This window comes from Mus musculus, chromosome 2 (genome assembly GCF_000001635.26).
Source record: "Mus musculus strain C57BL/6J chromosome 2, GRCm38.p6 C57BL/6J".
NCBI lineage: Eukaryota > Metazoa > Chordata > Mammalia > Rodentia > Muridae > Mus > Mus musculus.
This window is the reverse complement of record NC_000068.7, coordinates 126,910,804-126,935,058: the sequence shown is the minus strand read 5'-3', so window position 1 is coordinate 126,935,058 and position 24,255 is coordinate 126,910,804. Positions and strand designations below refer to the sequence as shown.

Sequence of the window (24,255 nt, the reverse complement as noted above, 5' to 3'; positions counted from 1 at the left end):
CAGTTCTGGGATCTGGTGTCCTCTTTTGATCTCTGTAGACACCTGCACACACATAGTAGACATAAGCTCATGTAGGTGTCTATGAAAGTACACACACAAATAAATATTTAAAAAACATATCTTCCAAAGAACAGAGGTTTTTATTTTGGTGAAGTGAATTTGATTTTATTGTTGTATAGTTTTTCCTTTTTTCGTGTCCTATTTTAGGAATTCTCATCCAACAAGAAGCTCTTAAGAGTATAAATGTTCCCCTGAGACAACTTAGAAGGTCAGGAGTAAGATTTATTTGAGCTAAACTGAGGTAGCAGTATGAGGTCTCTGGAATGCTCATTCTCTGATTCTCGGATTCAATAGGTTTGGATGGTGATGCTGAAACTGCAGTCAGGAGCCGTGGTCCAGGCCAGCACTCTGAAACACTAAATAATGAAAGGTTTTTAAGCTTGGCTGTATATTAAATCTGGAAATGTTTTTAAAATCCAGATATATTGCTCTCATCAGATGAGCAAGTATCTAGGATCCCAGTGGAAAGGGGAGATTAGCTTAAACATCAGTGTCCTAGAAGGATTCTAAAAGTGGCTGAGAGTAAATGCAACAATGCTTGACAGGCAGTTTCTGTCTAGGGGGTTCTTACAGCTGGTAGGGTTACAAATAGATTGAAACTGGACCAGAGGGGGAAGCCAGGGGACAGACAACTACAGAAAAAACCCACGCAGAACTGTGGGAGAGCTTCCTTCAGGAATTCCCCCAGGAAGATGCCAATGAGGAAGTCTCAAGTTCCAAGCTGTGCAACTATTTCACCCTCTGCCTCTTCTCACTCTCCCCCTCTCCTAACTTCAGCCAAGGTCCAGTTCTGTAGTTCTGTAGTTCTGTAGTTGCCTCCCTTGGCTTTCAGACTAATGCTTCCTTCCTCTTTGCCTAGCTGAAATTAACTTGCACAGAAGGTAATAGTCAGTTATACTCAGCTAGGGCTGGTGTTTTTTTTTTTTTTTTTTTTTTTTTTTTCTCTTCCTGGTGCCCTATTTTTACCTCCCTTGGATCCTTGTGGAGTTCCTTGTGAAAGGTTGCTTTGTAACAGTGTTTGCTCACACATCTGTAGTCCTTGCTGTGTCCCTCCTTTAGGATAACAGGAACACTGTCCTATTCAGTGTTTGGTATTAAATAGTCATCCAACAAATATTTGACAACCTAGTATACACTGGATATTCTGTGTGTAAGGACACAGCAGTCAACAGAGCAAAGAGGGATCCTTCCATTAACTGGATAGCAGCATGGGAGATACATAGATGAGTATAAGAAAATGGGGGGAGGGACCCCCAAAACCTCAGGCATGGTGACTTATGCCTATGATACAGGAAGATCTCTGAGTTCTAGGCCATCATCTTCAAAGTGAGTTCAGTACTAGTCGAGGATGTTTCCAAAGAAAGCAAGAACAACAACAGCAATAAATAAATAAATAAATAAATAACAAAAAGAAAAAAAAAGCTATGAAGGTTACAAATAAATCATAGCATGAAAGTGAATTAAGGGGTACTTAAGATGAAGTGTACTAGGAAACCCTCTTTAGGGAGGAAGTGTTAAGTAAGTGATAAGGGAACACCAAGAGTGTATTCCCCAGAGACTGCCCGCCTGGAGGGTCTGTGGATCTTAACGGGTGGGAAAGTAGAGAAACCAAGGACAGAGAAAACAGGGTGAGGTGACGTAAACTTAGCAGCAGAGGAAGAGTTTTGATTTGTGCTGCCAAGTGTGGAGAGGAGCCTCGTCTGGGTTCCGTATTTACGAAGATCGCCCCGAGGCTACGTGGCAGAGGCCAGAAAGGAAACTGAAACCCGAAGCTCCAGTGGCTTGGAATGGGCGGCGGCCGCAGTTAGGGGGAACCGAACGAGAACCCAGGATTTACGCAGCTAAAACGGCTCTGCCAGGAGCTGACAGTACCCACAGAGTCCCGGCCTAGCGTTTCGCGGGAGGGACCGGAAGAGGAAGTCGGGGCTGCACCCTAGAGGTCCGGGTGCCGCCAGCGCAGCCTGAGCCTAGCTGCCCGCCCGTGGGATGGGGCTGCTGCACTCGCTGCACGCTCCCGCGGCTGCCCTGCTCTGGAGCTGCCTGCTCGGACTGGTGAGAGCCGCACTCCCCTCCCCTCCCCTCCGCTTTTCCCTCCCCTTCCTCCCGCTTCCTCCCCCTCCCCCTCCATCCCTTCCTTTCCCTCTAACCTCCTCCGGATTTCCCTCATCCCTCCTCCTTCCCTACCTCCCCCTTCCTCTCCTTCTACCCTGGCTTCCCATTCTCCCACTGCCCGGGCCCGGTTAACTGCCTTCGTCCTTGAGTCCCAGCATTCCTCACCCGCCCCCAGCCCCCGAAATCCAGCGAAATGCCCAACCCCTGGGAGAAACCCGCGGGCGGGGGTAGGAGTGGGTGGGGAGCTTCCTCCTCCTTGGTCCTGGAGCCCTCTCTATAATTTTTCACTGTGCTGGCATCTTTTCTTCTTAATTCAAAGAATTCACTTCTGTGCTTCTCTGTGTAGCCCAATCTTACTGCTGCCTTTTGCCTAGAAAAAGGCGGATGGAGGGGCCGGTGTGAACAGGGTTCCAGGTGTTAGCGTTCTGGCCTGCTCTTTTGTTGACTGCGCTCACATACATTTCTCTCTATAGCCATATGAATATCTATATACTTTCCTTTCACTCCCAGATAGTGCCTTCTATGTAAGGTACATGTGATTATACTATGGGATTTGTATTATGCTTTTGTTTTCATATAGGTATACTTTAAAATACCTTTAAAGGGGAAATGAGAGGTTTGAATAGTTTGACGTCTAAAAGGGTCAAAGTCTGGTTGAGAAAAAAATAACAAATATGCGCTCACATACCCATATTTGCTGAAATAATGTTTTAAAATTCGGGATCAAAGTAATTTGAGCTCCAATGTGTGACCAAGAAGCTAACTCTCAGTGTTTTAGATTTTGTTTCTGTTCACTTTCTTTTCTGACATTTGATGTTGGGAAATTTGTATCGGTATTGTTTGCACACTGTTGTGTAAACTGTGTATGTAGTTATTACTTAAAAACCATCACTTCTCTGAAAGACTGCTTTGTCACTCTGGGCTTGAAAAGGTCATGGAGAAGGTTTAAGCCCCAAACAGTTTTTTTTTTTTTTTTTTTTTTAAGGTAGCCTTTGGCGTTCTAGGAACTTTGCTGGACAGCATTCGGAGAGAACCCATTCAAAAAGTATTTTGAGGAGAGAATGACAGCACAGTAGCTTTACTTTGTATCTTTAAAGCAGGAACTGAATAACCAGACAAGTGTCATTTAGGTCCAAAGAAAACTCACAGGATATGTAAATGTCTCGGCCCTCTAGCTTAGCTGTCAAGCTTAACTCATTTCAGGGAACTTAAGATGATTAATACGAAATAATGTTTACGTACTTATACCATAGCTCCACTAATTTTTCTCAAGGTAAATCAATATTTAGCACAGTAATACATCTACTCTTGATAAACCCACATTTTTTGGGCACTCAGGAAGCTGAGGTCTGTGGATCTCTTGAGTTTGGAGCCGGTTTGGTCTACAGAGAGTTCCAGGACAGCCTACAGAGAGAAATCTTGTCTCAAGAAAACAAACCAAACCAAACAGAACATACAAAGTGTTAAGTCCACACTGTGGTTGCTATTAAAGAGCTCAGAAGATACCTGGGTAATGATGGATGTCATGGATACAAGGGTAATGACGGCTACCTATGTAGCATGCTATTTTTGTTGTTGTCTTAATTCTTTCTTCAGACTTTTTTTTTCTCTGTAGCCCTGGCTGTCCTGGAACTCACTCTGTAGACCAGGCTGACTTCAAACACACAGAGATCCCCCTGCCTCTGCCTCCTCTAAGAGCCGAGCTTAAAGGCTTGTGCCACCACTGACCTATTTAGCAAGCTTGTTTTAGGTATGGTCCCTGAAGTACTTGGCCTCCCCCAAACAGGGTCTGAAACTGGCTGCCCTTGAGCTCCCCAAGAATAACAGTGAGTCTGACTGTCTGACTGTAGCGTGGGGATTGTAGGCATGAACCACCGTGCTCAAATGGCTTCATAAATGGTAGGCGAGTGCTCGACTGAGCTAAATCCCTAGCCAGCTGAGGAATAAGAGTCTTGTTGTTGTTTGTTTGTTTTGTTTTTAAGGTTTGGAAAGTTGGTAATAGGTTCCCTTGGTTGCGACTTTAAACATGTCCCTTTTCTGAACAAACTATAAGATTTCCAAATATTTTTGTAGTGGCTTTGCTTTTGATTCTTAGCATAAATCTTAACTACAAATATCTATTAATACCTGTGTGAGATAATCTGAACAATGTGCTACCCGGACATTGCCTCTTTCAGTCCTTTAAACTCAGCTTCCCACAGGGTCAGAGTTTGGACAAAATGAAGACAAGTTCTTTACCAGAATGGTACAGCATGGTGCATTTAGCCTAATTCCAGATAGAGTCATCATTCCGTCTGCAAATTCATGAGCCTGCTTTTTTACTATCTGCATTGAGGGCAGCATCCCGCTATTCTGTTCTCTCCCCAGAATGGCCTTGATAAGCTCTTTTTATAGCATGGTAGGCTTTCTCTAGACTGCTCCTCCAAACCTCCAAACTTCTCCTACACACTAATGTCAAAGGCTTATGAACCATATCATCAGCTATAATCTGTCATAAGCAACAACCTACCTCTGCAGTACCATATTTCTCAGCATACTGTTAGTTGTGGCTGCTTGTGTTTTCACTGCTGACCCATTTCCCTGGATCTTGTGTTCTTTTTATTTTTTATTTTTTAAACTGGAAATATTTGGTTCCTTTTAAACAGCTATTGATGGTATAATACAACAATTCCAGGTGATACTAATTTAAACATTTACTAGTTCAGGGAAGGACAATCTCAGCACAACGTAAAGCCAAGTGTCACGTGACTCCGCTGCTTTCTCAAGAAAGGAGGGATGAAGGCATGGTCAGAATGGTGGTTGACAACTTGGACTCCTGTAGGTTGCTTATGGGTCATTTTGTAGATATACTGGCAGGCGAGATGTTGGAAGCAAACCTACTGTTCTTAGAAACAACAGTATGCTTAAAATAGGAAAAAGAAAAAGAAAAAAAGTCGTACATTTGAGCTCATATCTGAAAACAAAGAAAAATATCCACCAAATAGCACAACAGATTTTTTTAAATAATTATTTTCTAACATTAACATTGTTATTGTAGGGGGCTGGAGAGATGGCTCAGTGATTAAGAGCACTGACTGCTCTTCCGAAGGTCCTGAATTCAAATCCCGGCAACCACATGGTGGCTCACAACCATCCATAATGAGATCTGATGCCCTCTTCTGAGGTGTCTGAGGACAGCTACAGTGTACTTATATATAATAAATAAATAAATAAATAAATAAATAAATAAATCTTTTTTAAAAAAAGATTGTTATTGTAGGGAAACATCTCTTTTTTTTGAATACCCAATTTAATGTTCACTGTATTAAATTGCAAAGAGAACTAAGTTCTGTGTTCTATACAAATTAAAAGTCCTATGAGCATACTTCCCCACACCCTACCAAAGCTCAGGTTTGCAATGGACATGTTCTTCTTTGTTTATTTAGAGATAGGTTTGTTCACAGAGAAGATGGGAAGAACCCCTATTGAAGGAGGGAGCAGTATTCTGAACGATTGAGGATGTCTGCATGTCTCCCACCTTTCACTTTTGTGTATCTTTCTCTGTCACCTTTTACTGTTTCCTTATCTTTCTAGGCATAGGAAGGAAGACAAGAAAAGTATTTTAGTTAAAATACTTATAAAAGTTATTAAGGTTATTTTTATTATTTATTTATTGGGGGGGCATACGTTTGTGTTGTGATCTGAGGACAACTTGTGAGGAGTATTTCTCTTCCTCCCAATATGGGTCTGTGGTCTTTACTTCGAGATGCCCCCAAGTAAGACACTGAGATGCAGATTGATGCAAAAGCAAGAGGTTTATTTTCTGGCGTGTTGGGGTAGACCTTCAGTCAGTCCCTTGAGGAGAGTGATGAAAAGGTGACTCCGAATGGCTATTACAAGCTGTTTTTATACTTTTTAGGTTACATCAGCAAGGTTACAGTTCAAACTTATTGGCTAACCATATTGAATTTCAAATCTATTGGCTAGCAAGCATGACAAACATTTGAACTCTACCTGGGACTTTCCAGAGGGTCAGTGACTATCAGTTAGTACATTCTGAAAATTTTTAGCTCAATAATGTTCCTGTGGGTGGAGAATGGAACTTGGTCAGCCTTGATAAACAAGTGCTGTTATCAACTGAGCTATCTCCTTTATTCACGTACTTATTTATGATTATTTAGACACAGGGTCGCGCTATGTAACCCTGGCAGTCCTAGAACTCGCAAAGATCCACTTGCCTCTGATTTTCCCTGACCGCTGGGATTGTAGGCATGTGGACCATACTTGGCAATTTTTTGTTATTTTGTTTTGAGACAGGGTTTCAAAAAAAGAAATTTGTGTAGTCCAGGCTGTCCTAGAATTCGATCTGTAGACCAGGCTGGCCTTAAACTCATAAAGATCAGCTTACATCAGCCTCCTAAGTGCTGACATCGAAGGCGAGCACCACTCCCCACCCCTGCCTGTTTTTATCTTAAACTCTGCATTGGTGTATTTGGACAGGCAGTTGAAGCTCTTGAAGACTTGAGTGAAAATGCTTTTAAATTCCAGGTGGTTATCTTATACAGATATCACTTAGAAGTAATCTCAGATCTCTTTAATCCTAGGTAAAAGAACTAGTCAAGAATTGACAGTGGGAAGAAAAAAAAAAGAATTGACAGTGAGACAAGCAGAGAGGTTTTGAGTACCTCTTGCTGAATGAATGTGCACAGTGAAGTCATCACTCATAAAAGAGGAGGAAAGTGTCAAACTGAGAGGGCGGACAGGCATTGTTACATCACAGCAAGAATCCTCTCAGGGATGTGGCCCTTAAAACTGGGGCCATGGTTAATCCTGTAGGAAAAGGACCCATTTTCCCCAAAGAATGAGTTTAGACAAGTGTGTATAGTTTCACTATTCCTCATCGAATTAAATAAACTCATTGAAGGACTTGCTCTCCTTAGGAAGAGTGATCAACTCTGAATATAAATAGTTTTATTAAAATCTTTAGTTGCCTGCAAGCCTAATTATGACTACTACCATGAAAGTTGTTTGTATCTTAGGCAGCTGCTCAGGAAGCCATTCTGCATGCGTCTACAAATGGCGTGTCTTCACTTTCCAAGGACTACTGCATGTATTATAACAACAACTGGACACGACTTCCAAGTTCCCTAGAAAATGCAGTAAGTAAATAACAAATCATAATTATTCATAATAATAACTGTTGAATATGGGTAATAACGTTTAGGATATGGATCAATTATGATATTTGGTGATTAATAAATACTTCATTGACTTTGGTCAAGTCTTTTTTTTTCTGTAAAAGAGATGAAAGGAATGACTTGGGGAATTTTTGTTTGTTTGTTTTAGTGAGACAAGTCACACTAGACTTGACTAGCCTGGAACTCACAATGTCAGCCAGGCTGGCCGCAGAGTCTAGAGGTCTGCTTAGAGGTCTCTGCTTCTAGAGTGCTAGCGTTAAAGGTGTGTGCCACTGTCCTGGGCTCCATTGAGGGAAGTTTTTTTTATTTGTTTTTTCTTTATGTGTGTAGGTGTTTTATCTGCATGTGTGTCTCCATACCACATGCATTCCTGGTGCCTACAGAGACCATAAGAGGATGCCAGATGCCTGGAGTTTCCGATGGTTGGGAGCTGACATGTGGGAGCTGGGAATTGAACCTGGGTCTCTAGAAGGGCAACCAATATTCTAAACTGCTGAGTCATCTCTGCAGCCCAGACTGAGGGAATTTTAGAATTTGCACCTCTAGTCCTTGTTGCTTGTCATAAAGTTGTTTTTGTTAACTCAGGCATAAGTACATGCTGTTCCCCTGAGCTACGCCCAGCCCCTCAGAAGCAGTGTCGGGGTCTCATCGCTGAGTACTGTTGGGTAAAATGAGGTGTCTGTCTTATCAAAAACACTTCTTCTTTTCAGACTTCTCTGAGCTTGATGAATCTGACGGGCACAGCACTGTGCCACCTTTCTGATATTCCTCCTGATGGCATAAGGAACAAGGCAGTGGTGGTGCACTGGGGACCCTGCCATTTTCTTGAAAAAGCCAGAATTGCACAGGAAGGTGGTGCTGCAGCATTGCTGATTGCCAACAACAGTGTCCTAGTAAGTCCCAAAGCAGAGTAACTTCTATTGCGCCTATAATGTCAGTCTCCCAGGGATCCGTTAACTCTCCTGTGCATTCTAGGAGCTGAAGTTTTAATAATCTTGTAGATTAATTTTTATTAATATACATTCTAGATTTATTAATAAAACATTCTAATTGTAAAGTTGTAATATTTTTGCTGTATTTGTAGAGTTGAGATGACTTGGTTGGAAACAAATATGTATATATGTTTATATAGTGTTTATACTGTACAGTGTCATATGTAGTATGTATCAGTTGAAATTCATGTTAAAAGTATTTCGTTTTGAGAACTTATATATTATTATTAAGAAAGAATAATGAAGCTTTGCTTTTATAGTTTAATAATATTTGCACTTAGTATAGTAGCATATATGTTTTTATTCTGTAAATAATCATACTTCATATTTTTTCTTTTAGATTCCTTCCTCAAGGAACAAATCTACATTTCAAAATGTGACTGTACTAATTGCAGTTATAACCCAAAAAGACTTCAAAGACATGAAAGAGGTAAGGTAATCATTGCATGTTATATGTTTATAATGTTACAGTTGTTTACATTTAATCACTATGCTTTTTTGTTTGTTTTGAGACGAGGTTTCTCTGTGTAGCCCTGACTGACCTGGAACTTGCTCTGTAGGCCAAGCTGGCCTTAAACTCAGAGATCCTCCTGCCTCTGCCTTCCGAGTGCTGGGATTAAAAGTGTGCGCCACCTCCAGGCTCCAATTACTATACTTGGTTTTGACTACTATTCATTCTCCATTTGCTAACAGGAAGCTTGAGGAGCCACATATGGCTTCAGTTGTACTGTCTTAGCTATGTGATGAAGTGTTCACCCTAGCACGAAATGTCAGTGCTGCTGCTGTACTCCAGTAGAGGAGATTCATTCCTGTGTTTAACTGTCCCTTTGCCCTTTAGACTCTTGGAGATGACATTACCGTGAAAATGTATTCCCCATCCTGGCCTAACTTTGACTATACTCTGGTGGTTATTTTTGTAATTGCTGTGTTCACTGTGGCCTTAGGAGGATACTGGAGTGGACTTATTGAATTGTAAGTTTAATTAAACTTTTTATGGCTTCCTGATAAATGGTTTTTAAATAATGTTTCATGATAATCCTAATAACAAAAATATTTAATTTTTTTCTGACCTCGGCATATAGTGACTGCCATTGGGATTTCTTTTTAAAAAAATAGGAAAGTTGTAGGCACCTAAATTATTTGTTGATAGGGAAACACTTATCAGATGCTCATGGAGGCTGGTGAGGTATCTCAGTGGATAAAGTGTTCACCCAACAAGTGTGAGGACCTGAGTGCAAAGTCCTAGAGCCCATTTAGAGCTGGACACAGCTGGTGTCTGTCTGGCATCCAAGTGCTCCTGCGGCCCGTGGGAGTCAGAGGCAGGAGTCTGTGGAAGCTGAAGGACAGGTGGACCTGTCTACAGTAGAAGCCAAGGATCAAGGGTGACGCCTGAGGCTGTCTTCCATCCATCCATCCATCCATCCATCCATCCATCCATCCATGTGTTCTGGCAGACACACACACACACACACACACACACACACACACAGAGAGAGAGAGAGAGAGAGAGAGAGAGAGAGAGAGAGAGAGAGAGAGAGAGGAGAGAAGTTTCAAAGCAGGAGCTGGGAATACAGCTCAGTGGTGGAGCTTTCATCTAGTATTTTGAACAACTTTTTTTGCCTTGTTGTTTGAACCACTGCACTCCCAAAAGAATACAATTATTGGTAGTATTTAGTGCATAAACCTGGTAGTTGGTTCTCTTTCAAGAGACTGTTTATGAAGGCTACATGTGATTCATACCTGTAATCACAGCACATGAAAGGTGGAGGTCACCCTTCACTACATATGGAGTTCTAGGCCACCCTGGGCTACTTATGACCCTGCCTAATGCAGCCCCCCTTTGCCCCGTGAAGTGCTTTATGTGGTGTACACACCTGCAACCCATACTCAGGAGGACCACGAGTTTGAAAGTGCCCTGGGTTACATATTAAGTTTAGGTCCAGCTTCTGCTACATCACAAGGCTATGTCTCAGAAGAGTCGGGAGGGAGGGTGCCTTGTGCTTCTTAATACATGGAATATGAATATGTGGGTTATTATGACTTTAATGTGTATTACTGTACATTTAAAAAATTTACTTACAATGGCAGATACCAATGGTTGGCACCTTTCCCCACTTAGGTACCGCATTAGTAACACTTGTGTTAAGGCCTTGGCATCCTGATCTAGAGTTCTAGTGAGGATGTCGCTGTCTAGTCGCTGTCTCGTTGGTGTCGCTGAGCAGTTTCAAATATGCAGATGCTTTATTTAGCCCAGACTTAATGATCCAGGCCAGAAAATGCATGACAGGAAGTTTAAGTGGACAGAGAGAAGAATTAGGACAGGGAGCACAGAGTGGGTTCCGTGTAACTGCGAAGAGGCAATGAGGCTGACAGCAGAGACTACTCAATGAGGTGACTCTTGCTGGGAGAATTCATAGGAAGTAAGAAAGGTAGGACAGGACTGTATCTGATAATTAAAAAAAATTCTTCCAAATACATTAATGAGCACAGAGTAGACATATAGTAAATACTGAGTTTGCTCGTAAGAGAATTTCATGTTTATATTTGAGAGAAACTAATTTTAGAAATGCTTTATTGTATGAAGATGGATAATGTTGCTTGTAAGTTTATATCTTAAAACTTAACTATGGCACGCCTTTAATCCCAGCACTTGGGAGGCAGAGGCAGGTAGATTTCTGAGTTCAAGGCCAGCCTGGTCTACAAAGTGAGTTCCAGGGCAGCCAGGGCTATACAGAGAAACCCTGTCTCAAAAAAGAAAAACCAAAAAAACAAAAAACTTAATTATGTCAACATAAATAGTTCTTCCAACTTGGTTGTATAAACATTGGTAAACATTAAAGTGTTAATATGATAAATATCATCTCTTCTAGCAGTTTTGTTTTCATTAAAAAATCTTGTTCCAAAGTTGTGTAATAGCAGATTATCTCTGGAGAGTAGCAATAGAGGATGTTTCAGTTTCCAGATTAAATATTTCTTTCTGGTCCTTATTACATTACATTATTATTGCATTACCTTTGTGATTAACCTTCAATTGGTGTTAGAAAGGGATTTTTAAAAATAACTGTACTTGGTAAAAGCTTGCTGACGCATTCCTGTGCATGTTTATACAGGGAAAACATGAAGTCAGTGGAAGACGCAGAAGACAGAGAGACAAGAAAAAAGAAGGACGATTACTTAACATTCAGTCCTCTCACGGTTGTTGTGTTCGTGGTCATCTGCTGTATAATGATTGTCTTACTGTATTTCTTCTACAGGTGGCTTGGTAAGAAACTGGATTTTATGTGTGCTGCTTTGAGTATATATCTGTGTATATCTTCTCAAGAGGCTGAGGCCAGCCTGGGATACATAGTAATCTCTAGATCAGCCTAGGCCACACAGTAAGACCCTCTCTCAAAAACTAAACTTTTGGGACCGGAGAGATGGCTCAGCTGTTAAGAGCATGTACTGCTCTTGTGAAGGATCCCAGTTTGGTTCCTAGCGCCATGCCAAGTAGCTCACAAGCACCTGTAATTCCAGCTCCATCAAGATCCAATGCCTCTGGCTTCCTTAGGCACTTATATACATGTACATACCCACATATATATACATATATGCACATACTTAAAATACAAATAATTTTTAAAAGATAGCTATTCTACCCTAAAGCATATTTCAATTTTTAGTGAGAATTACAAATTAATTTTTTTTTTCCAAGACAGGGTTTCTTATGGATGCTCTGGCTGTCCTGAAACTTGCTTTGTAGACCAGGCTGGCCCTGAACTCAGATGTTGATCTGCTTCTGCCTCCCAAGTGCTGGAACTAAAGGTGTGCATCACTGTGCCCAGCTTACAAGGGAAATTTTTGATGTGAGAAGAAAATCATTCAACCTCATAATTATCCCAGAACATAGAATTAAATTATGATTGGCCAGTGTTTTGTGTGATATTGCAAGATTTTGTTTACCCTAAATGAGTTTTCATGACTAAGATGGCTGCTATTTCTTAGTATATTATAACTTGACAGAATTGTACTAAATTGTTAAGGCTTTCTTTATCGTTTTGTTTGTTTGGAAATAGGCTTTCTCTGTGTAGCCTTGACTGTCCTGGAAGTTTCCTTGCCATTTTGCGATTAAGATATACTTAAAGATTTAAGATATACTTAAAGTAACTGACAATGATCTTGGGAATGCTTTCTGCTAAACTCCTTACATTTAAAACAAAACTAGCTGGAACTAAGTGACAATAAAGTTATTCCTCATGTGGAATCCTTTCCGAAGTGGCAGCACACCATTGGACAAGGCACTAAAGCTGCAGAATAGCCTCAGGAAGTATAATCCCTGCCAGGCTGTGGCAACCTGGGTCAGGCAGCTTGGCAGAGGATAGACTAAAATCCAGTTGACAGGCCATGGGGTGTCTGTCCACTGCTCCTCTTTCCACACATAGCCAGTGATCATAGGAACTGGTGCAGTGTCCATGACTACATACATTAGCTTATCCAGTCCTTACAACAATCCGGTATGCATCTCATGAACCTGACCTGTTAGAATCAAGTACCCAGACCCAAACCACCCCAAATTTGCTGTGTTTAGATCAGCCTGTTTCTCACCCCTCATCCCTGTGTACATAGCTGAAACCAAATAGGCCTTGGAAATGGAGGAACAGCTTGTCTGTCTGTCTGTCTTCCTTTCTTCCTTTCTTTTTTTCTTTTTCTTTTTCTCTTTCTTTTTTCTTTTTTCTTTTTTTTTTTTTTTTTTTTTTTTGGTTTTTCGAGACAGGGTTTCTCTGTGTAGCCCTGGCTGTCCTGGAACTCACTTTGTAGACCAGGCTGGCCTCGAACTCAGAAATCCACCTGCCTCTGCCTCCTAAGTACTAAGATTAAAGGCATGCGCCACCACTGCCTGGCTACAGCTTGTATTTCTATCACAATATTTTCTTGAACGTCCATAAAAGGAATATTGTAAGGTATAATAACCCCTCCCTCTTTATAACAACACAGTAGTAAAATGTCTTTAAATAATTTTCAAATAAATCTGGATAGTATATAATGCCCATCAAATTTTACTACCTTGGTATCTCATTGCAACAAGGAAGTTTCTTTGAATGGATTTGAGTGTTTTTCGTTTGTGCTCTATTTTAATTTTTTCCTTGAGCCAACATTATTCTGTGTGGCTCTGGCTAGAGTGGTAACTTTCTGTACAACCAAAGCTAGTCTTGAGCTGGTGGCTACTATGCCTGGCTGGATTTGGTTTGAACACAGGTCAAATTGTTATAGATAAATTCTCCATAGGAAAGCATAGGGAAGATGCTTGGTTGATACCCAGGGCAGATATTTGTCTTCATCCCTAAATTACATTTCTAAAGAATCTTATTTGTAGTTTATTAATCCAAAGCCAGGCCCAGTGGCACATGCTTTTAATCATAGCACTGGGGAGGCAGAGACAGACGGATCTCCACAAATTCAAGCCTGACCTACACATCAAGCTCTAGACCCGCCAAGGCTACCCAAAAATTCTCTTAATCACTCAGAGAATATAAGTCAGTTGGTAGAGTACTTGCCTAATATACACAAAGTCCTGGTTCAATCCCAGGGGTCAAAGTGACCGATGTGGTGGTGCACACCTGAGATGCCAGAACTCCGGAGGTTGAGAGAAGGATCAGAAGTTGAAGGTTTTCAAGGTTATTCTTGGCTGTGCAGCAAGTTTTAAGTACACGAGGCACAAGAAGAGGAATAGGAGGAGTGGCTCAGTTGGTGAAGTGCTTACTGTGCAAGGGAGACGAGCGTTCAGTCGTAGGACCCATGCAGGATGCCCCAGCCCACCCCTGCCTCCAGTCTCTTCATTCTAGCACTGGGTAGAAGCAGGTTGATCCCTAGAGCTTGCCAGTCGGGGTGGTCTGCTTGGCGAACTTCCAGGCCAGTGACTCATTCTGTTTCAAACAATTAAAACAAAAGAAAAAGAAGACATCCGAGGAATAATACCATGTTTGTCTTCTAGTCTCTACACATACCTGCCTACATGTGTACACCTACATACACACAAGCACACACATATGACAGAGGCTCATCAGTCCTTCTGTTCTTGAAGTTAAATTAAGTATTTATACATATTTGTAATGAACTGTTACTTTCAACATAAAACCATCTTCAGCCACATCAAGCAACCGTGGTAGTGTTTAACGGAAAGAAAACCACAAGTGCCACACATTCTCTTTTAAGACTCTTGGTTGCGCCTTAGCAACTGCTTCACATAGCAATATAGTTACTATATAGAAAGTATGATCTAATGAAAAGAGCTAAGGAATTAACATCTGTCTTGTTCTTTTCTAGTGTATGTTATGATAGCGATTTTCTGCATAGCATCGTCAATGAGCCTGTACAACTGTCTTTCTGCATTGATTCATAGGATGCCATGTGGACAGTGCACGTACGTATCTGTTAGCCTATGATGCAATTAGTATTTCAGCTTAGTACAGGAAAAGTGAGGTGTTGCTTTAAGCCTGTATATTCAAGATTGTATTTATGCCTGTCTGAGTTTAAAGTTAATAATGTGTTTGGGATTTTTTTGTTTGTTTTGTTTTATGAGACAGGGTTTCTCGGGAGCCTAGTTGTCCTGGAACTGTCTCTGTAGACCTGGCTGGCCTCGAACTCACAGAGATCTATCTGTCTGCCTCTGCCTCCTAAGTTCAGGAACAAGGTGTGCACTACCTCAGTGCTAGGACTTAAAGGTGTGTGCCACCATGCCCAGATGTGTTTGGGATCTTTACACTGAATTCCTGAGACATGTCTAGTGTTCAGGAGCCATCTGTGGCTGGTGGCCATCAGTCTTGGAAAGCACCGCCAACAGAGGGTTTTGTTGAGGCAGTTATTATGCCTCATTGGTTTTATGTAAAAATCATGACAAGATTAATATTACAACCACTCTTTGTTAATGTTTGACACTTTTTTGTATCAAGGGAACATTTTTTATCTATAGCACAAATTAACTTTTTTTTCTTTTTCAGGATTTTGTGTTGTGGCAAAAACATTAAAGTGAGCCTGATTTTCCTTTCCGGGCTGTGCATCTCAGTTGCTGTTGTGTGGGCTGTATTTCGAAATGAGGATAGGTATGACAACTCTAACTTACTTTAAATTTAGGATGCATAGCGTTATATCTTTTCCTGAATCATATTCATTATGATTATTGTGGATTTTTTTGTTTTTATTCAAGAACATATTTTAAAACAAGGTAATTTGTTTTTTCATGAATAAGTTATTTAACAGGATCTCTGTATGAGCCCCGTTGCTAACTTATAACTCTAGCCTTAAATTTGCAGTGACTCTGTCTCCTGAGGTTACAGGCGTAGGCCACCAAACCCAGCAAATGAACAGATCTTAGGCTAGGAGTTTGAGCTCATGCAGGGAAGGAAATCAGGTTCTGCCTTAGACACCTAGACTTAAAATATGCATAGTGATGCTGTGTGGCAGTGTTGTGTCTTATAACTTCAACAGATGGTATCCCCACTGATTTCCACAATGGGCTTTTAAATGAAAAAAGCTGTCATGTTTTCATTTCTGTTACTGCAATCTGATACCCTGCCAAAAAGCAATGGCAAGGTGAAAGGGTTCATTTTAGCTCACAGTTCCGGGTGCCAGTCTTTTATAGCTGAAAAGGCGAGGCGGCAGGAGCTTGAAGCCACTGGGCACATCACATCCACAGCCGAGCGCAGAGAGAAGTGGGCGCACAGGTGCTTTCTTGTCTCAGCCTCATCTCTGCATCTGTCCAGCTCAGAAACCAACCAGGGGTCAGCGCTGCCCACATCCAGGGTATTTCCACCTTGGTTAACCCAGTTACAAAAATGCCTCACAGATATACCCAGAAGTCAATACAACCCAGCCAGCTCCTCTTTGAGGTTCTCTTCCTAGATGATTCTGATGGTGTCAGATTGACAAAACCAACCACCATCAAAGCAAAATGTAAAAGAATGTGTGGAATTTTTTGCCTTATATATTAGAAAAAGGGCTTTATGTAAGATATCTGTCCATGAGAGCAACAGTTATGGGCATTTCTCTCTTAAAAAAAATTATTTCGCAGGGCAATGGTGGGACATGCCTTTAATCCCAGCATTTGGGAGACAGAGGCAGGCGGATTTCTGGATTTGAGACCAGCCTGGTCTACAAAGTGAGTTCCAGGACATCCAGGGCTACACAGAGAAACCCTGCCTCGAAAACCCAAAAAAATTAAAAAAATAAATGATTTCAAACTGTGTGTGTGTGTGTGTGTGTCACGTGTGTACATGCCACAGCATAACTGGACAGTACTCTACAGTTCTGGACACTGGAGGCAGTTCTCTCCGTCCAGCCAGAGGGCCTAAGGAATCGAGCTCAGGGCATCAGCCTGATCACAGGTGTCTTTACTGCTGAGCCGTCAGGCCGACCCAGGTTTAACCACAGCAGGAAGGGAAACCTGGAAAAATACATAACATGATTAATGACTTATTAGTAAAGTCGTTTACCTAGAAATCTTATTATAATTACCAAAGTTATTAGGTTTATCATTGGTTGCTAGTTCTGCATGTTAGTTTCTAATAATTAAATTGTGTAGTTTTTGCTTGTGTTCGACCTGACTAGATATGAACACGAGGATGTTATTGGCAGCTGTCCGTGTAGAGGGAGACATGTAAAACTGCAAAGATTGAGGTGAATGTGTGCTTGTATCTGACAGTCCTCTGAGGGACAGTAACTGGCCGAGCAGAGAGGATATGAGGAGATAATTCATAGCCATAACCATAATGACATAACCATAATGACCTATTTATTTAACTTTCATCTGAAGATAATGGAATGAAATAATAGGTTGATCTCTCTCTCTCTCTCTTTTTAGGTGGGCTTGGATTTTACAGGATATCTTAGGAATTGCTTTCTGTCTCAACTTAATTAAAACAATGAAGTTACCCAATTTCATGGTAAAATATATTATTTTATAGAGCTGTAATTTTTTTCTTTTTAAAACAATACGATTGAGGTATAATTTGCATATAGTAAGACAAGCTCATTTCATTGACACTCTTGAAATGTTGCAGATATACGGATGACTTTTGTAACTTCCATCAGCTTGAGCTACAGGCCATTCTGCAGGCTGCAGAAAGCTTGTTCTGCTTGTTTGCACTCAGTTCTAACCCAGGCCAGGCCAGCTGAGCGTTTCTGTCAGTCATGCTCATTCCTTAAAACCTTGTGAGATGAAATATTGGGGAAGAACATTCTTTGAATCAGAGATGATCCTAAGCAAATGGGATGCAGGAAGTAAAGATTTTTTTAAATGGCATATGCAATAAAATTACACATAGTGATAACCACGAAACACCTTTTAAAATAACATTCAAATATACATTTCCATGTTCACTTGTATTTGCAAAGTCAGTTATTGCACTAGTTTAGATGTGGGAAGTTTGACCTTTTAAATTCCTTTTTCTCTGACAGTCATGCGTGATACTGCTAGGCCTTCTTCTCATCTACGATGTGTTCTTTGTCTTCATCACACCTTTCATCACAAAGGTATGACCATTTAAAATTTACGACGAAGCCTTCAAAACGATGGAACTCTTTTTCTTAAATCTGTTTGTTTGCCTTGAGACAGGGTCTCCTCAGCATAGCCCTGGCAGGAAGAGAACTCTCTATGTATAGCTGGCTGGCCTTGAACTCCCAGAGATCCGCCTGCCTCTAGATTAAAGCCGTATGTCACCATTCCCTGCACATGCAGCTCCTGACATATTTTCTTAAATATTTACTTTCCTTACATGTGTATAAGTGAATACCTGCATGTGTGCATGTTCACCTCGTGCATGCCTGGTGCTCACAGAGGCCCACAGAGAGCATTCTTTCCCCTGGCACTGTTGTTCCAGGCCTTCAGATGCCACCCATCATGGGTATTGGAATCCAGGTCCCCTGCCAGAGCAGTGGTGCTCTTAATGCTGAGCCATCTTGCCAGCCTCAAGAAGGGAACCCTAACTCTCTTCATAGACTGTTGATTTTGCAGATTTGTATTTCAGAGTGAACTTTAATTTCCTTCAGGAAATTACCTTTGAAATTGGTCTTTCAGTAGAGGGTATATTAATATACAAGCTTTCAGTTGCTTCTTAGAGGACATAAGGAACTTCTGATTAGTATAAAGGGAGAATGTCTGTAATTTTTCTTTCCTTTTAAAAGTAAAACTTTCTTACAGCCAGTGTCTACTGTGGACAGTTTAGAGAGGGAGGGGAATGTGTCATTGATACCTTCATTTCTGAGAACTAATCTGAGAAGAGCAAACATCAGCATGCCAGCTCTGCAGGCCTGGAATGTACTGTGTACCCTGGCAGCCCCTCCTGGGCTTTAGGTCCCAGTCTACTTCGAGAAGCAATGCCAGCTTTTGACATCATTAGAATTCCTTTGGCTGAAGAACTCAACTTGATCTTTGTTTTTTGTTGTTGTTTTGTTTTGTTTTGTTTTTGTTTTTTTTTTAAAAACCAAACTATTATTACTATTATTTTTTTTTGAAATGAGTTTTCTCTGTACAGTCCTGGCTGTCCTGGAACTCACTCTGTAGACCAAGCTGGCTTTGAACTCACACAGATCCACCTGTCTCTGCCCCCTGAGTGCTGGAATTAAAGGGGTGTACCACCACTGCCAGGCCCAACTTGATCTTTCTATACCAACAAGGTCTCCTGTATCCAGGCCGCTCCTTGAAGCTAGGGTGAGGCTAACCTCAGTAAATGCTTAGTCCAGGGCTTCTCATTCTCACTGTCAGTTCTGTCCATTCTGTCTGCCTTTGGTTGTGTGGCTGGAAGCTCCTAAGTCATGCATTCCCCATTTTACCACCATTTTTCCTCTAACAAAGTGAGGAAAGGTGCCAAGTGAGCAAGTAAGTGGGCCAGCGAGTGAGCAAGCCAGCCAGTTGCCTTTCATTATTTGTTCAGTTTTCCGTCTTGGCCTTTTTCATATCAGGAACATATTTTTCATTATTGTCTAGTTCTCCCGTTTTCTCTACCATTTTATTTTGCACCTTGTCTTATAACTTTACATCGGCCCTTTATTCTTTGTGTCTCTTAGCTATTTCATATTTGATGGTGACTGTTTTTCTTCCCATTAGCTTTTGTTATCGTTAGTGCTATACTCAGGGTAGAACCCAGGACCTTTGTATTTTAGCCAAGCACTACCACAAAACCACATCCTTAGCCCCCTCCAGTGGGCTTTTATCCTTTCTTTAGACAATATATCATCTATTAAAATACTGCAAAAGCAGACAGTTGCTGCCAGCCATAAAGACAAACATATAACCTGTGGAGGAGCTAAAATTGCAACTAGGAAATAAAGATTTGAAACTATCCCAAAGTATTCATACCAGACTGTTTCGCAAGCACTTGCCCATGTCTTAAGGCGAGCTCTTTCACTCAGAGCCATCACTGAGCAGCAGTGGTACAAAAGGAAAACGGGAAAAGCATGAAGCCAGCAAGTGTGAGCTGTAACGGAAGCTGGGGGTTTTAAAAAAGCGTGTTCTCAAGCCAGGCAGACAGAGCAGGCCTTTAACTGTAGTAGTATTCAGGGGCAGAGGCAGGAGGATTGCCACAGTTTTCAGCCAGTTTACAAATGGAGTTCTAGGCAGCCAGCGAGGGGTACGTAGTGAGATCCTGAGGCAAAACCAAAGCTGTCCAAGCTAGTGGTAATTTATTTGGTGCAAAACAAAACAGCCCTGTAGAATACTCCAGAGGCAGTTAATAAAAGGAAAACACTGTTGATCTTAAACTTGCCTCGAATCCCAGCACTTGGGAGGCAGAGTTCAGGGCAAGTTTAGTTTACAGAGTGAGTTCCAGGATAGCCAGGGCTATAGAGAAACCCTGTTTCAAAAACAAAAACAAAAACAAAAAAAAGAAAATCAAAATCCTTATCATTGTCTTCACACAGCAGATAGTTCTCAGCATGCACTGGAAGAATAGCAGGAAATGATAGCCAGGTATCAAATTACTTCTTTTTCATCTTAAACCTGGTATCAGTTAAATGTTAGATGACGTTTTAAAGGTATAGGCCTTTTAAAGGATAAAGGCCTTTGAGTCTTCTTTCTTGTGTGAGTAGTACATTTTTCATTATTTATTTTTCTTAGGCCTGTGCTTTCTAACAAATCTGTTGTAGTAATGGAGCTGGAGGTGCTCTTTGGCACTCGTTGTTATACGTGTTCATTTACTGCCTTCTCAGTTTGGCCCCTTTGTTTTCCTCCTGGATATCTGCTTTATCTTGGTAGGTAACTACAAATGTATGCCAGATTCTGCTCATTCCTGGTTTTTATGATTTTCAAAATCCAGTCTGTATGCCTTCTCCCTGGTCTGCCGATGCATTCATTTCCTCTGAAGCTTAAGAGCAGACACCTCACACAGAGTGCGGTGTCTACCAGCGCTTGGCTGCAGAGACAGGCAGAGCAGGAGGCCAGGGTCACCCTGGGCTACATGAAAACAACAGAAAGGGCGCTGTGAGTATTTTTAGCCTCAAAGTGTCACCTCAGGCAGACAGGGTTACAGGAGAAAATGAGTTGGTGAACACCTTGTCTGGCCTAGAGAAAAGACTTCAGCAGACACAGGGAGGGAGCTACCTCTCAAGAGAGTGCTGATTGGAACAAAGGAAGGAGGCAGGGTTGACCCTGAATGGGAATAAGGCTGAAGAAAGTTGTGATATTCTAAGAGGTTGGATCTTTTCAAATTTGGCTCTATAGTTGTGGGAAATACCAATAGGTCAAACACATTTTTATTCAAATAAGGTTACTTATATTTGGTAGAGAGCTAAATTTAAAGGATTTTAGTATCTTTTTTTTTTTTTCCGGATGCCGAAAATGTCTAAGAACCACATAGATAGTAAAAAAATAAAATAAAATACTGAAAGTTCATAACTTATTAACATGTTGGCTGTCAGTATACTTGAATAGTCTGTGTATATGCCGATTTGATAATTACTGAACTCCAGTGAAGTGAAGTGGTGTGCTATCTGGATTTTGTTTCAGATTCAATATCTGCTGTTTATAGAGGCTGAGGAAGAGGCAGGTGATAGCCCATGTTCAGTACCATGTGCAGTAGGCCGTGGGCTGTCAGTCATCCTTGCATTGTGGCAGGTTATTCTCTTTAGATGACTGAACCACATCTCTTCCTCCCTTTAGAATGGTGAGAGCATCATGGTGGAACTTGCTGCTGGGCCTTTCGAGAATGCTGAAAAGGTGGGGATGGTGTGAACGGCAGCGCTCACCCGGTTATTGCCTGCCTGTCTGTTTCCTCCTGTAACTCATTGGTCATGGGTGCATGCTAAGGTGTTACCAAACTTCTTTCTCACAGATATAGCCATTTTCTTAGTTATTCTAAATTATTAAATACCTATTGACTTGGGTTTCATCCTAGAATGATGGAAACTTTGTGGAAGCCACTGCTCTGCACACAGCTCCCCATGAGAAAGTAAGGATTGTATTTCAGATAAGTTCATTGGACTTTAAATCATACCCTCTATGAGGAGGCTCTTCCTTGGGTGGGAAAAAATGTAGGCTGACCAAAACAAAACAACACAACAAAACTTGTCAAGGTCCGAGTCCTGTTCTTGGTAAAAAGAAAATAAAAATGTAAAGGTTAGCTGTGGGGGGAAGTATAGTCATACCGTTCACCCTCCATGTGTCGGATATAATTTCCTAAAACTACATGTCTTATTCCTTCAAATTTTTTGTACAATCAGAGTCTATGTATGTATTATGTATGTGTATGTTTGTTTATGTCATCTTAAGTTCAATTTTTTCAAATAGTTTAAAAAGCATCAAAACGATTACTACAGTGTCAGTGTTTCTCTTCCTAAAAGAGAGATTGGGAAGAGACTTACTGGTTCATTCTCTCTCTCTCTCTCTCTCTCTCTTTCTCTCTCTCTCTCTCTCTCTCTCTCTCTCTCTCCCTCCCTCCCTCCCTCCCTCCTCTTTCCTTCTCCCTCCCGCCCTCCCCCTTGTCTCTGTTTTTCTTTCTTACAGTTGCCAGTAGTTATCAGGGTGCCAAAACTGATGGGTTACTCAGTCATGAGTGTATGCTCCGTGCCTGTTTCAGTATTGGGTTTCGGAGATATCATTGTACCAGGTGAGTGAATATAATAATTTTAGCAAAACTATACTTATGGTTTTAAGGATGATATTTACAATATCTGATAAAAGTTACAAGGCTCCATATCTTTGGCTGCCATTAGAACTAGGATTAATGACAAAGGTTTAAAAAAAAAAATGCACTGTGAAGGGTAAAAGAGAAATCAGCCTTCAGGACAGCCAAGGTAAAATGTCTGCTGCTTAAAGATGTCTTGGAACAACAAGGATCCATTTATCCTCATCTAGAAGAGCATGTTTGTTTTATTTTAGGGAGTGCTTTAGGGATGTCATCAAGATAGGATTGAAGGAGAAAAGGAAGAGAACCTCAGCTTACATGGCTTTATAATAAAAGACAATCCAGTGGGAAGCCAGTCACAGTGGTCTGTAGGGTGGGGGCAGACAGGCACCTGTTGGAGGCCTAGAGGTTTTGAGAAGCACAGTCAGGGGGACCAGCGTAGGCTATGACGCTGGATGTGAGACCCAGGCTAGATATGGAGGGGGACCAGCGTAGGCTATGACGCTGGATGTGAGACCCAGGCTAGATATGGAGGGGGACCAGCGTAGGCTATGACGCTGGATGTGAGACCCAGGCTAGATATGGAGGGGGACCAGCCTAGGCTATGACGCTGGATGTGAGACCCAGGCTAGATATGGAGGGGGACCAGCGTAGCTATCACGCTGGATGTGAGACCCAGGCTAGATATGGAGGGGGACCAGCCTAGGCTATGACGCTGGATGTGAGACCCAGGCTAGATATGGAGGGGGACCAGCGTAGCTATGACGCTGGATGTGAGACCCAGGCTAGATATGGAGGGGGACCAGCCTAGGCTATGACGCTGGATGTGAGACCCAGGCTAGATATGGAGGGGGACCAGCGTAGCTATGACGCTGGATGTGAGACCCAGGCTAGATATGGAGGGGGACCAGCCTAGGCTATGACGCTGGATGTGAGACCCAGGCTAGATATGGAGGAATTGTGGAAGGGAGGATGAAAGGGACTTACCTGGTTAAACACTGGAGATACACATCTAGAAATACTTAATACATACAACTTGAGATTTCTTCTTTGGTGATGTTCAACAAATTTCTTCTAAAAATAGATATTGAGAAAAAAATTTTTTGCTTGCATATTTGCATATATCAGTGAGAGCTTGTATTTTATTTTAAAATTCTTACTATTGGGGCTGGAGAGATGACTCAGCAGACTTGCTCTCGCAGAGGTCTCAGGTTCAATTCCTGGCACTCACCCAGTGACCCAAACTCTGCAAATTCAATTTTAGAGGATTTGATGCCTCTTTTGACAGGCACCAGGCACACCATGGTGCACATACATACATGGACATACAGACAGGCACAATCAATGTTCAAACTTGTGAAATAAATAAATGTTTTGTTTTGTTTTTTTGGTTTTTCGAGACAGGGTTTCTCTTTATAGCCCTGGCTGTCCTGGAACTCACTCTGTAGACCAGGCTGGCCTTGAACTCAGAAATCCACCTGCCTCTGCCTCCCGAGTGCTGAGAAATAAATGTTTTTAAAATACAATTCTTTGTATTAAAACTTCAGTCATTATTCTGAACATCATTTAAAGTTACTTTTCATGATGTATTATCAATGTATTTTTAAATTCTTATGTATTTGCTTGCTTATATAAATTGAAAAACTGGGTATTTTTGATATACAACATATTTTTGAAGTATGTATAGAGTATGGAATAACAAGCTGATTGACAGAGGCTACCTCACCTTTTTTTGTCAAGAACACTTGAAATCCACTCAGCAGGTTTCCAGTCTAATATATTGCTCATAACTGCCATTCATGTGCTTTTTTTTTTTTTTTA

At 41.4% G+C, this 24,255-nt stretch overlaps 1 protein-coding gene across 8 annotated transcripts in view; it reads left to right on the top strand.

Moving 5' to 3' along the window:
* Positions 1–1,267: 1,267 nt before the first annotated feature.
* The window catches only part of Sppl2a (signal peptide peptidase like 2A), a 43,401-nt gene continuing 20,413 nt past the window's right edge, over positions 1,268–24,255 (top strand). For 3 of the 8 annotated variants that reach the window (XM_017319181.2, XM_017319180.2, XM_011239735.3), the window contains exons 1-13: positions 1,268–2,112; positions 7,191–7,310; positions 8,060–8,242; positions 8,682–8,771; positions 9,180–9,313; positions 11,452–11,603; positions 14,645–14,741; positions 15,319–15,420; positions 17,178–17,259; positions 17,774–17,848; positions 21,471–21,527; positions 21,706–21,759; positions 22,314–22,416. In XM_017319181.2, coding sequence (XP_017174670.1) covers positions 2,047–2,112; positions 7,191–7,310; positions 8,060–8,242; positions 8,682–8,771; positions 9,180–9,313; positions 11,452–11,603; positions 14,645–14,741; positions 15,319–15,420; positions 17,178–17,259; positions 17,774–17,848; positions 21,471–21,527; positions 21,706–21,759; positions 22,314–22,416 — 1,315 coding nt within the window. In that variant the 5' untranslated portion in view covers positions 1,268–2,046. Of the gene's footprint in view, positions 2,113–4,872; positions 4,990–7,175; positions 7,311–8,059; positions 8,243–8,681; positions 8,772–9,179; positions 9,314–11,451; positions 11,604–14,644; positions 14,742–15,318; positions 15,421–17,177; positions 17,260–17,773; positions 17,849–21,470; positions 21,528–21,705; positions 21,760–22,313; positions 22,417–24,255 lie in introns of all 8 variants that reach the window. The other 5 variants (XM_017319182.2, XM_017319184.2, XM_017319183.2 and 2 more) reach the window with 5 other exon arrangements.